The sequence below is a fragment of the Athene cunicularia genome (assembly GCF_003259725.1).
Source record: "Athene cunicularia isolate RWA chromosome 10 unlocalized genomic scaffold, athCun1 chr10_part1, whole genome shotgun sequence".
Classification (NCBI taxonomy): domain Eukaryota; kingdom Metazoa; phylum Chordata; class Aves; order Strigiformes; family Strigidae; genus Athene; species Athene cunicularia.
Window position 1 is genome coordinate 22,590,676 of NW_020799112.1, and position 14,238 is coordinate 22,604,913.

The window sequence follows — 14,238 nt, forward strand, 5'->3', positions numbered from 1 at the left end:
TTTTTTTTTTTTTTTTTTTGTTAAATTTGATTCTCTTTTTTTCTTTAGAAAGGCGAGGTACACCTTACATCCGTAGTTCTCAAATAAAATCAAACCGAGTACTCTGTTTTCCAGATTTGAAATGTCATTGGTAAATTTATGCTGATATCTTGTTTAGCTAGATACAAGTTTAAAAGTCTGAAATTAAAAGGTTTATCCTCAAATGATATTCAGGAAAAACTAATCAACCACTTCTAAACGTATGGAGGTGTATTGAATCTGAAGGTATATTAAATCCATGTGTGGATTTTTTCTTTCAGAAAGAAACCATTATATGCTCCAATTAATTCTAGTTCCTTTAGTAATCAGGGTAGAATGAGTTACAGATAATTTAATTGAAATTCATTATTTAAATTATGAATTTACAAGTGTTTAAGTGTGTACAGGGAAGTTTAGAATTACTCAGATGTTCATTTGTATCATCCCTATGTAGACAAATCTTGGGACTTACGGTTTTGTCTTTTTAAGAGTAAATTGTTGCTGATGAAAAGGTGGATTTATAATGGAAACTACTGAAAGTAACAATGAAGGACATCATAGAAAAAAAATCTAGTATAAACAGAATTATCAATAAGTTTGATAAAGGTTTTTTCTGACACCAGGTGAGAGCAACTCTGGAAAAAGTAAGAAAGAAAATGTATGGTGAATATGATGAAATGAAACGAAAAATACAGCAGCTCACGAATGAACTGAAAGTAAGTGTATGATCATTTGTAGGGAAAGTATACAAGAATAACTGCCCCAGTTGGTTTTTGTTTTGCTTCAGCAGAACAGAAATATTTTCTCTAACCACTCCATTGTTTTATGTGACATCTACTCTTTATTTGTTTATTTTTCCCTCCAGGAAGGTAAAGTAGAACAGGGATGCTTTTGCATATGGAATTACTCATTATTTGCTTCTCAGGAATAAAAGAATGATCTTGATCGCCTTGGCTGTGGGTATCAGTAATTAGTGGAGATGTTTGTACCAGAAGCTGCCAGGTGAACTGAATAAGTAACTTAGATAATTAAGAGCAATGTGCAACTTGGTGGCATTTCAACAGACTTTGCTCTGTTTTACTCACTTTATTGTTTAAACACTATAGTAAAAGAAGTAGCGATATTCTTTAGTATTAAAGTGCTTGACAGTTCTAAAAATTACTTACCTTTTGGTTCTTAACTGAACCTTGCAAAGGTCATTCAGTGACCTCTCTTCCTTCTGACATTGCTTTAGCAATGAAAACTGCTGCAATCTGTAGAGATACCCTTCCTATTAAACTGCTGATTTCTTTGGTCCAAGAAATCTCCTGGAAAACTTGCTGTGGATTTTATATTCAATGCTGATTTTCACAGTCCTGGTTCAGATGAAGCTCTGGGCATGGGACTGGGGCCCTGACTTGCACCCTTCTGCCATCCCCGTTTGGAGGCTGGCCGTTCCCTGCATGCTCTGTTACATACCAAGATCAGAACTTGCTGTTAAACTGGTACTTGTATTCTGTGGCAACTAGTCTCAAGGAAAAAAAAAAACAAAAAACACAACAAACCAAAGAATCAACCTCCCCCAAAAAAACCCCAAAAATCACCTTGATTGGAGAGGAGGAGGGAGATAAAACTGAATTTCTGTAAACTCTGTTAAATAGTCTTAATGATGCCAGAAGGTGCATCTCCCACCCAGTGTACTGGTAGACAAATGCTGATTCAGATGCAGTTTTGTCATCTTTGCTGCTGACCCTTCCTGAACAGCAGTGGTGATACCCTGCCCTTCCAGATCTGTCAGAGCAGTAGAGATCCTGCATGAGCCTCAACATGTCTCTTAATTAAGGATTTCTGACCAGCTCTGACAGAATCTCCAGTTTTGCAGCAGATGAGCAGGTTATGAAGCACTCCTGATGTAAATGGCACGTTATGAGACACTCTCCCTGCTTTTTTAATACTTTAGACTGCCTGAAAGAAAGCACAAGTGTTGTTCTACCTAATAATATATGCATTGGTTGGGTTTTGGTTTTATATGACTGCTGTCTTTCATGCTATTTGGGGATTCTGTTTAAAACCCATTATATAGTCCTTCCCTCAGCTTTGAATCACTATGCTTTTTTTTTCCATCCATTTCCAGGACTACTTTTTGTTCATAAAGTTTGTTTGGAATTTGTACTTCCAGTATCCTGCCCTGGGCAGTGTGCTTCTTCACACCAGTCCTTAGCTTGTAACTTCCTTAACCCATCCAAAGCATTGCTGCTTTTGTTTGTTTGTTTTTACATGAGCACACATTCATACAGGGTTAACAGTAACTACTTGGCTTCTGCTCCCTGTGCTGACCTAATCGGGGTATGACTTGGTTACTAAACAGTCATTGTTCTCCATATCAGTCCCGAGTGTTCTTACATTTTTATCAAGAAACAGATCTGGTCCATCTAAGAATGTGAGTTGGGCTGGCCTTCATTAGTAACTTTTTTTTTCTCTCTTTGTTATTGGATGGTTCATAATTATTTATGCTGTTTGGGTTTTGGTCTCTTCTTAAAGTATGTAACTTTGTGCCTTTTTTGTTTTCCCCTTCAGTTTTTAAGCATGTGTGTATACATAACTGAAGATAACAGATTTTCACACAACAAAGCCCTGTGTTGTTTCACAGAGTCATAGAATCATTTCGGTTGGAAGAGACCTTTAGTATCATCGGGTCCAACCACTGGTAACACTGCCAAGCCCACCACTAAACCATGTCCCGAAGTGCCACATCTGTACGTCTTTATGTCACACCTGTAGCTCCAGGGCCGGTGACTCCACCACTTCCCTGGGCAGCCTGTTCCCAGGCTTGACAACCCTTTCGGTGAAGAGGTTTTTTCCTCATATCCAATCTAAACCTCCCCTGGCACAGCTCCTTATGTCTTCTTGATGTTGCTTCTTTACATACCTGATTAGTCAGTTCCTTCTTAATTAAGGCTGTTCTACAGTTCCCCCAAACCTTTTTGGATTTCCTCATTTCCTGCATTCTTCTGCTTTTCACCCTGATATTTTACAATCTGCCCACTCTGCTTATATAAACTTTCTGAATAGACACCTGCCAAGTGTCCTCTTGTCCTTTCGAAAAGAACAGCTTTTACAGTGATAACAGACTACTGTGCTTTATTTCTGTTAGCGTATTTGGATTCTGTTTTGTTTGTTTGTTTCTGAGATGCAAGAACATGGTTTGAGGCCTGTATATTTTAAGCATCCAAGTGCTGTGAAAATTAACCTTGGGGTCTTTCTCTTCTGTAGCTCCCTTTGAAAGAATAGGTAAACGTGATCATTATTCTATATAAAACTTTTTTTTTTTCTTCTGCTCAGGTGACAAATGCTCATCAGGAATCCTTAGAGAATCATGTGCGAGTGCAGGCTGCAGCCTTAGATAGCTTTAGTGAAATGAACAGCTCCCTGACATCAGCATCAATAGACTTGCAGGTACATTTTAATAGCTGGTTCACAGCTGACAACTGCCTTTTCTGACATGGATTTAAAAGCATACCTAAAACATGGATGACAAATACAGATTCCAACACTAACCAAGCCCATGAAGTACTGTCTTGGATATCTAAGGCAGCTAATTTAGGAAACTGAGAAAAAATAAATTCCAACACCTGTGGTTTTTAAATACCTGTTAGAAATAGTGTGCAATAAAAGAGATACTGATCTGCAGCAGACTGGTGCCACTAGTCATGTCTCTACAAAATATCTAAGGTGAAAATGTGAATTGTTCCATGCTGTGCAAAGTACATCTCCTGACTTACTCCTGCCCGCAGTGGTGAACAGAAATGGATTTGGCATGTGTGGATGCTAAAGAATCAGAATTTATATACGTGTGAAATGTGGGGGGAGGGAGAGGGTGGGAATTAATTTTCTGTTTTAAAGACTTCCAAATTTCCACGTACCTCAACTGAACGACTTAATGTTCCTGCTTGCTTGTATGTCAGTTTTCCTGTCTAGTGCCTTTAATACATACAGCATGGCCCTTGGAGAGAAGAAAGGAAGGTTGATGGGAGTAGCGCTCACACTGAAATGCATCCGTGTGCCTTTTTTTTTTATGGTGTTCCAGGAGTTGATTTCACTGAGCATGTTCCTCATGGAAATACCTTGTAGTAAACTAAATACGACAAAAGCCATAATTTTAAATGTTAAAACTTGCAAAACTGTTCACACTGCATTGGTACATCAGGAAACTCTTAAATGTTCTGTCTGTCCCATAATCTATTGACTATGTTAGTTCACCAAGTTATTTGTGATTTTTAATATGTGGTTTGCCTCTTTCTTCTAGAAAACTCTAGTGGATGTTACACTGGAGAACACTGATATAAGGGAACAAATAAGGAATTTAAAACATACACATGAGCAATCTATGGAAAAGCTGAGAGAGAAGCAAAAGCAACTGGAAACGGCACAAATTGAAAATCAGTTACTGAAATTAAAGGTGCAGTATATAAACTTCCCTAAAAATATTGCACAGTAAGGACATTAGGAGTGTGTTATTCCTTGGCCTAATTTGTAAAGGATTCTTCACGCCTTCATCGTTCCTTAGAGCTGACATATTCCTGTGAATCAATACTGGTTTAATAACAGAGAATCTCAGGAGCAGTCTTTCCATAACTCTACACAGTACTGTGAGAATTTCTTGATGTTTTATTTGTTTGTTTGGTACTGCACAATTTTTAATAGGTAATCTCTTAAGTTTTATGAGCATATGGTCAGTAGATATGTGCTGTAACAGCAAGTGTCTTGGAAAGAGAATTAAGGCATTTCTGTCAGAGAAATGCAAGGGAATAAAATGCAAACCAAGTGGGTTTATATGCCAGAAGGCTTGACTGTTTTCCTCCCTCATCTGCCAAATGTATTCCTTTAATCTCATTTTTTAAAAAATTTAAAAAACCTAAAAAACCCCAAAACAACAACCGAACAAACCAATAAACCCCCAAACCAACAAAAAAACCTCTTCTGGAAACCTCTGTCTCTCAAAATTGCTTGAAACAGGCTAATTTGGATATAGTACTGCATCATAATTTGTCACTGTGAAATTAAGGTGATTGCTGGTTTATTCATGTTCAATTTTGTCAAAGATGTTTCTTTTTGGCTCTCTAGTGACTTGCATTCTTGCTTAATGATGAATGGCTGAAAGAGAAAATACTAACCTGTATTTCAACTTAAAATTCATGTTCTAATTTCCTCTCATAATGAAGATTTGCAGGCTATAAAAGTAGCTGTATTTTGTACCTGCTATTGTCAGCAGGAGATAAAAGGAAGGAAAAGCCAATTAAAAGAAGAAAGCAAAGCTGATGCAATTAAGATTTCAAAACAGAAATTTGGACTTTACGATAATCTTAAGGACATGCACCAACAAGTCAGGGAAAGGTATGTCTGCTTCTAAGGGCAGAGCCACAGGTTAAGCCCCAGTTCAGCTGAATGCCTCAGGATTTGTTTATCTTCAAGCCTATCAAGGTCTGCAGAATAGCTGCCCTGCCTTAATGAGGAAAAAGTTTAAATTTTGCTGTCAAAGTTGCAGTTTTATGATGAAGTTAGTGCATGAAATACCACATCGCTGTCTTTGAAGGTTAAACAGAAAATCGTGTACCAAAGATGCCAAGACATCTGGGATTTCATTCCAAGTGTGCACGTAAGAGGATTCTGTGGAAGCTGGGAGGTCAGCAGCTGAAAGGCAGTAACTACTGTATGCCATGATTATTTTCTGGAAGGGAGAACACACCCACGTAGCTTATTAAGTAGGTTTGGTTTACTCATACAATCAACAACCACTGAGGTTAGGGATATTGTTTAAGGGTACTGTAGCAGATGCCCTGATGCCTCTACCCTTTCATGCGTGTTTTTACTCTCCTCGTTGCTCAAGCTATAAGCAAAGGAATGAAGGAGAGGCAGTGCCAGAGACCATACTGCAGTTCAGTGTCTCTTAATGGGTTTTGATTGTTGGCTTTTTTGGAATCCTACGATTCTTTGAGGCTTCCTGAAATGTGGAAGGTTTTGTGTTGTGCTGAAACTTAATTTAACTCCACTCCCTCTCACAAAGTGCAGGTTACTGCCCCTGCCCAGTGCTGGTCCAGGTGAGACACCGAAGGGGGCAACTGCAGTACAAGTGGAGTATTTCAGAGCTCAGTCCCTTTTCAGAGGATGAAACACACTGTTGTTGTCCTACAGGGTAGTAAAACAGTTTGTTCCCGTCCTAAGATAAACACAAGGCTTTAATAAATCTTTCAGTCCTTGAAATGAAAAAAAAAACCCAACCCCCAAAACCTTAATCATCGGAACCAGGTATTTTGTGGCTGTGTTAACTGCAGTGATCAGCAGGGAACACTTCTTTCTTCTCCCAGATGACAGTACATACCTCCTCCTCCTCCTCCTGACGTTCTTGTAGCACCCACAGCATTTCACTATAACCTTGTCGGATTTATAGTATCTCTAGTAAGAGAACTAAATCCTAGGCTGGCTTTTTTACTTTGCTTTTATTGTGGTTTACCGAGTAGATGGGATTAAACTGTGAATATCCTATCTGGTGTTTAATCACTGAGGGTGTGGTTCAGTCAGTGTTTTGAGTCCACAGAAGGGGGAAATCCTGTCTCTGAGTTAGGATTCCTGCCCTCTTCCCTGTAGCAGTAGTAAAGTTTCTGGTCCTGTGGTTAAAAATTAACCCTTCCACACCCCTGAGTTTATTAATTTAGGTCTGATTGTTCCCTGATCTGCTTTGCTTCATGGTCACCTCAGTTCTTGTGCCTACACGAAGAGCAGTATGTGAAAAAGCGGGAGAGAGGAGGGAGCGTACAGCTGTGTCTTCCAGCTAACAACACGCCCTTGGGTCCAGCTGAAAGTCCTTACTGCAGTCAGTGTTCGTGGCCATTTAGAAATGGGAGCTGAGCCTAGACCTCCTCTAATCCATGCTTCTGTAAAGTAGGGGAAAACAATCTTTCCAGTGGGGAAACAACCCAAGTGACTTGGAGGCTGTCATGGAAGTAACAGTAAAGAGGCATAGCCTGGTCTTGGATAAACAATGACAACATGAAACGATGAAATGGTAACTTCTACAAACTCAAATGACTTACATACTGGCAGAGTGTTGCAAATGGTCTTGATGCTAATGAAAAGCTGCTTCAGCAGTGTCAAATTTATAACAAGGTGGAGCTGAAGTTCAAAGTGTTACTCTGACATCATGTGAACCCTGTTTCTCTTACTGCCAGCAGTGCTGTACTGACTGATAGATCAACTTTCCCCTCTCATAGGTGGAATCCTCACAGGAAGCCAATGCTGAAGTCATGAGGGAGATGACAAGAAAACTGTATAGTCAGTATGAGGAAAAAATGCGAGAAGAGGAGCAGAAACATAAAGCTGAGAAAGAAATCCTCCTAGTACGTATAGCCAGTCTGTAAGAGTGGTGCTTCACTTGGATGTCATTTCCAATCACTTACTACTCCAGAGCTGACATGTGTTCATTGACTCTTGTCTCTGTGAGTAGTCATGCCACACTTACTAAGCTTTCCAAACTTTTGTGGTTGTAGGGCTAAGAAAGGAATGTGTTCAAACACAGTAACAGTAATGATAATGTAGATTTAAAAATTTGAAATAGAGTAAGTTGGTTTCTTTAACTTCTGTTTCTCTAAAAAAAAAGGAAAATATAATGTCCAGTTTTAGTGATAATTTAAGAATCAGTTCACTGGATGCTCCTGGAGCAAGAACTCTTCCTGTCCTGTGGCTTCCTTCTACCCTCAGGTAAAATTTTTCTGTGAGCAGTTAGTTACTGGATTTTTCTGATATAGATAATGACTGATTGAAGGTATGTTCCCCAGTCTCTCTCTATTCATATTGGTTTATATGCGAGGAAAGTACAAAGCTGAACATGGCAGACTTTGGTGTTTATAATGCTGTCTTCTGCAATGCTGTATTTTTCTTAGCCGTTACTTCACGGTACCCTCAGAAGGGAAAACAAATATCTAAGAAATGGGTAAAAAATTTCAATCAGATTTTCATACTGATGCTTTACAAATACCTTTGCACTTCAAAATCCCCCAAATATTTTGTTCTATACAGTTCATGTTTAGGCTCACAGATCCTCCAGACTTCTGGGCAGGTGTAGTGAAAAGCTTTGAGCTCTGCTTAAAACCTATTAGCCTGGCTCTGTGTCCTTAAAAAAGAAAAAAATCCTCGTGAATATATTGGATGTTAATGTGACTGTGAATGTTCTTATCTGCAGGAGGAAACGAATCGGCTCCTGAAGGCTATTGAAGAGGCAAATAAGAAGATGCAGGTTACAGAGACAAGCATCCAGGAGAAGGACCAGCGAATCGGTGAGCTGGACCGCCTGATTGAGCGCATGGAGGAGGTATGGGACTTGGCTGACTGCCACCTTCAAAGGAAATGCAGAAGTGCATGGAGGAAATTTGATTTTTTAAAATTTGGTTTTTAAATTTTTGTCTGCTGCTTAGTACCCTGCTCAGTGACATACTATTGCTGCTTGCATCTCCACTTAGTTATTGTAGCCATGTAAGTAAATGGACCTGGACTACCACTGAGACACTGATTAAGTGATTCTTCTGTCTTTCTGGTGATCTTTACAGTCAGAGCTGCCTAAAAAGTCAAAATTTATTTAGCAAATTAACCATTACTTTAAAGAAAAAGTTTGTAAAGACCACGCCCTCTTCCTTCAGTGTGCAAGGTCTCCTAAGCCTAATGCAGTAATAAACATAAATGATCCAAAGTCGCTTTGAAATGCTGTTGACAGGTTCATAAAAATGTGTTTTAGTTAGGAATAGACCTTACTGTTTAGCTATTTATATTTCTGATTGGAATTGTATCTCCAAATTTCTCCACATGGGGATGAAATGCTGAACTGAAAGCCTCAGACTAAAATGTTTTGAGGGGTTTTTGTGGGTATGTAGCAGCCACTTAATCTTCCATGCAGATACCTATCTTAGTTAGATTATGGCTCAGAATACCTTGAGGAGAGAAGAAAAATTCATTTTTACTGCCTTTTAATCCAAAACTTAGGTTCTTCCTTTCCTGGTAGCATTAAAAAACTTCTAATTATTACTCTCCCTGGCTAAATATTCCTTACTAATTGAGAGCAGGGGGTTATTTTAAAGCTCTGAAAGCAGAAATGGTTTGAGATGTTTACCTCCTGTGACACTGGCAGAACTACTGTAAAACTAGTTGTAGCAGTTTTTGCATTGTTTCTTTTTATTTCCTGCTTTTCCTTCTCTTTTATGGTCTTCATAGCAGGGCAAAACTCAGTCTAGTAGTCAGGTGATTATTATTTTAACGTATTGTTAAACCTAAGAGTGTCACATTACCTCTCCTTGCATCTGAATACCCTCCATCTGAATCTCATTCTCGAACATTTTCAGATATATGGGAAAGCTTTATATCTTCTGTCTCAAATAGTTGGGTGAAATGTCGTCTTTGTTTTCTGGTATAATTCACCTAACTGACAGTGGATGTTATTGTTTAGTCCCTAGACTGAATAGTGTCTCTAAAGGGTGTAAAAGCAGCCCTTTCAACAGATTCCAGTGCTTTCGGATGTACTTGGGCATTTCTCATTTCTGTAAATAGCAGGCATCTCATTGTCTTTAAAGATCTGTACTCTCTAAAATACAGAAGCCAAGAGCATTCTGGTAATAGAGTCTTCTGGTTTTACAAGGGAAGTGTTTTTTCATCAGCTTTACCTTAGTTTACTAAATATTTGTTACTGAGAAATGGATTTTTATAAGCCAGTTTTGTAGGCTTGACTGGTTAGTCTAATGTGCATTTGTACCGAGTCCCTTTCCTCAAATGCTTGCAAATCTATTAGTAGAATTAGTGATTACATTGAGAAATCATTCAGCTTAATATGCCCCTTTAGTAGCTTCATTAACTTCATCTGGGCTTCAGTCTACAGCTTGTAAGTGTTACGCAATGAATAAAGGATTGCAATGGAGTTCTTAAGTACAGATGAGTTTCTTCACATTGGTTATTTAATTTGCTCTTATCTGGCTGCATCTGAATGCATCTTAAGTTCCTATTAAAGGAGACAGCAGACTCTCTGTTACTTTGTGTTGTCTCAGTCCCCAGGTCCTCATAGATCTTTGTGAGCACTGTGCTGGTGGACACCTAAAAATAAACAGATGTATGTTGGAGAAGAAAATAGAGCAATACCTTTTATCTCAGCCTTGGACTGAGAGATCTTTTTGGAGGGATAACATGGAAAACTTGACACTTATGTAGTTAAAGACTGTGATGACATCTTTTTATTCAAAATATCCAGTTTCAAGTACAACTGTACATCTTCAAACAGAAAACTGAAAACTCTGATCTTATTGCCATACATAGCTGGGAATTTGATTTTATTATTATGCGTTCTGTGCTCCTTGGCTGCAAGAAATGCATTAATTTTGTTTAATCAGTTTCTATTTTAATTTCACAAATAATCTTTTGAACTGGAATTAAATTTGCTTTGTGAAGCCTTTACATTTTGATACATGGAGAACTGAAGGATAACATTTCTTCTTTAGGAACGTCACCAGCTACAAAAGCAACTTGAACTAAATGAAATACAGATATCTGGAGCAAAATCTGACAACAGCTCTGACAGTGAAAGGTGAGATATGTCTTTTCTGTTAGTTTTGCTAGGAAACTTTAGGGGTTGGTTTGCTTTTGAATTTTTTTGAATTTTGCTTTTTCTAACTTTAAAACTGCAGTCTGGTAGGGATCGTCCATCTGAATGTAAGTTTATTTACAGTATAAAATAGTGATAGGATGAATTTTTGCAACAAAACCCACTTTCATGCATCTTTCTTGAAAAGTTGTTTGCGAACATGCAGAGTACATTTGAGACAAAACAAGTTGTGACGTATTTGTGGATTGCATTTTCCTTAAATCTGCATTCCCAAATCCAGCACAGTATGATCCTGACTATGAATAGTTTCATTATCTCCTTCTAGACGGCTCAACACAATTTCAAAAGAAAAGACATTCTGTATCCTGTGTTAAAAAATGAACTCTTGAGGAGAGCAAGAGTTTCATGTGTAACTGCCAGAAGTGTCTTTTTTTTGTATAAAAGAGGGAAAGCAGGGAATATATTTGAGACCTGGAGGGGCAGGTCTACATATGTGGTGCACGTTAGCATATACACATGAACAGAATGGAGCTGTGGAATAAATTTGTCGTGTGGCATCACAGTGCAGAAATAAGCTATGAAGTTATTTGGGGAAACTGAGGGTGATATTGGCAGCGAGACCTCTGTGAATGGTTGTTCTCGAAAGCACGAGCTTAAAAGATCTGGTGGTGTGGGGGCACCTGGATGTGCTGTTTCCGCCCAGAGGTGGCACGTGCATCCAGAACTACCCTTTGAGACTGACAGAGCACCATGGCCAGGCAAAAGAAAGCTTCAAGCAAAGGCAGATGGAAAGTTTCGAGAGAAGTCTATCCAACCCTGAAATAGGGTGGCTGCCATTGGAGTGACAATTGCATCTGCCGCTCAAAGGTTTATATGACACTACTTGAGCGGGTACAGGTGAATTCTAAGCACAGACTGAGTAATTGTACTTGATTACTACTTAAATTTCTGTGGCACCCAGGAATTCAGTTTTAAGGTTTTGGCATCCCACTGTTCTGCAGAAGCATAAACATAAGAGGAGGTCCCTGCCAGGAGCACCTCACTGCCTAGTTGGGTTGATCTGTAACCAGCTTTTCTGGTTTCAGGGTAATAATGGCTTTTCACAGCAGCCTGTTACAATAATCATTTTAAATGAACAGATGTTGCATACAGCATGGAATATGGAGATGAAGGATAATTGCTTTCTTCCTTCACCTCTGGGTAGGTAACAGCTGCTCTTCTCCCTTCAGTGAATCCTGCCCCATCCACTCAGCACGAAAAGTTATGCTGCAGTAGAAAGGGTGAAGGCAGTGTTCAGACAGGAATTTCTGCAATGCAAGCAAGACACAGATGCAGTCTACACAAGCAATGAATCTGTCTTGAGGTGCTGAAGTCTGCTCTTAAGTTCTCTTTACCTGTCTGTACCCAGCCAGACACTTGGGCTCCACCTGAAGAGGGACCTCAGCTCCATTCCGAGTCTTTCCGTGAGAGCCCAAGTTTGTGTTACAATTGCAATCAAAACGTCAGTTGAGGTTTTGTGAGACCTTAATATGCAGGATTGAAAAACCTGCAGCAGCGCCTTGATTTTTTCGAGTCCTTGCCAACGTGCTGCAGTTCCAGTTCTGTGGAGTACTTCACTGTTAGTGGAGACTTTTCTGGGGTAAGAGAATACAGTCCAGCCAGTCACTGGATCATGTTGTACAGTTTGCCATCTGCTGCTTTGCCTTAGAGTGGTTGTTCTGTTTGCAGCTTCAACAGTTTCTTCAGCTGTGCACAGACCAAGATGAGAAAAGCCTTTTTGTTTTTGATTCCTCTCCTCCACTTCTCAAATTCCGTCCAGTCTTAAACCCAGGAGTACAGAAGTTTATTTTGTAAGAAAGAATTCTACGTTTAGATGAAAGTGGAGGCTCCTGTGACCAATATGCCAAAAACTTACTAAAAATCTTCCCTCCTGTTTCTTTACATATTCTAAAACAACTTTTCTGGCAAGCTGTCAAACCAGCTTTTGGCAAGAGTTCTTGTGGGTGTTCAATTTCTGTGTTCAACAGATTTGAAGAAATGCAGGATCTATCTAAAGAGTCATATATACAAGCTGAAAACATCCATAATTCCTGCTGAGTGTTGATGAGTTAATACTACTCCAGTTAGCAGTCTGCTACTGTTGGCAACGATACCAAGTCCTTGACTCAAGGCTACCCTGTATTAGGAGAGCTTTTAAAAGGATGCCAGGAAATGTGCTTCCTGGCTTTTATTTAGTATGCATTTCCACAAAGTTTGCAGGTGGTAATAAGTCATGATAAATGTCCCTTTCTGATGATAAAGATCTAGTTGTCTAAATGCTTTTCACTTCAAGGAAAAACAGGCATCTTCAGGAGATGAGCTTTGTCACATTGTTCAATTGTCAGCATTTTGGTCTCTGAGTAAGCATGCCAGTATGCAAGACAGAGGTGAGTTGACTGGGGTGGAGACAGACACTTTGAGTAGAAAACTACTATTCAAATGTAATTTGGACAAACTGACATCTGTCAGTAGAATCTGACCTGCCTAGTCTTCCTGATTTATGGTGGGGGTGGTTCTTGTTTTGCTTATCCTGCACAGCTCCCCTCTTACACGCTGAATTCTTCCCTGTTTTGGTAGGTCACAGCACTTGGAGGAGGTAGCAGCTAGCCTCAGGGAGCGAATCAAACATCTGGATGACATGGTCCACTGCCAACAGAAGAAAGTCAAGCACATGGTTGAGGAGGTGAGCTCTAGTAGAACAATTCTGAGTCTCTTGGGAACACTGATTCTTTCAGTAGGTAATCCAAAGACAGTTGTGTTCTGTGTGCAGTTTCCTTATGCCACCTTAGTTACAAACACAGTGGAAGACAAGTCGAGCATCTGGAGCTAGTGAAGCAGAAAGACTGAGGTGAAAGCAGCTTAATCCAGGGGCTGTGGGTTGTATACTGTGATCTTTAGGGTGACAGCAATTCTGGAACTCTTGGTAATCCGGGCAATACAGCATACAATTTGCAGTTTATTTTGAAGCATTCGGAGGGTAACTAGAAACAACGCAGACTAGTCATTAAGGGTCTCCTTCCTGTACAGAAGTGGAAGGCAAAAGCTGCCCTTTTTTATGTGGTTCCTCACACAAATAGGTGGGCAAACACAGTTTTTCACCACTCACCTTTCTTAGCTGTGTCTTGGGACATCATCTTGGCTGATACAATTTCTTGTAAAATTTTAAATGGCTTTCTGCTGGAAAGCTGCCTTAAGTTACAGGCTACCTATGCGCCAGTAAACTGCTTAGCAGTCAGAAGGCTGTTAGTGCAGACGTCTCTGCTTCTCCAAGTGGAAGAAAGAATGATGTGGGAAATAGGTAAATTAAGTTTAAATTGGAGCTTTACAAAGCAGACTGACAGCACTGTTACACTGAGCCTTGCTACTGCATGAATGAAATGAGTTGTGTGTGGACAGCACACACTGACAAGACCCCATGTTTGGAAACCACTCAAGGCATTCGTTCTGCACTCACAGCCTGCTCATGGGATTTCTGATGAGACATGGAGTTTTTCCATTTTTGTCAAGGTGATTTATATATATATAAACACACACATATATATACACACACACCCTATATTTATATTTAC

The 14,238-nt window shown here is 39.4% G+C and overlaps 1 protein-coding gene across 3 annotated transcripts in view; it reads left to right on the forward strand.

Annotated features, from left to right (window-relative positions):
* LOC113484204 (myocardial zonula adherens protein-like) overlaps positions 1–14,238 on the forward strand; it is a 60,685-nt gene that overhangs the window by 12,576 nt on the left and 33,871 nt on the right. For all 3 annotated transcript variants that reach the window (XM_026856453.1, XM_026856454.1, XM_026856452.1), the window contains exons 4-10: positions 642–734; positions 3,340–3,453; positions 4,304–4,456; positions 7,266–7,391; positions 8,234–8,362; positions 10,527–10,612; positions 13,247–13,352. In XM_026856453.1, coding sequence (XP_026712254.1) covers positions 642–734; positions 3,340–3,453; positions 4,304–4,456; positions 7,266–7,391; positions 8,234–8,362; positions 10,527–10,612; positions 13,247–13,352 — 807 coding nt within the window. The remainder of the gene's footprint in view (positions 1–641; positions 735–3,339; positions 3,454–4,303; positions 4,457–7,265; positions 7,392–8,233; positions 8,363–10,526; positions 10,613–13,246; positions 13,353–14,238) is intronic.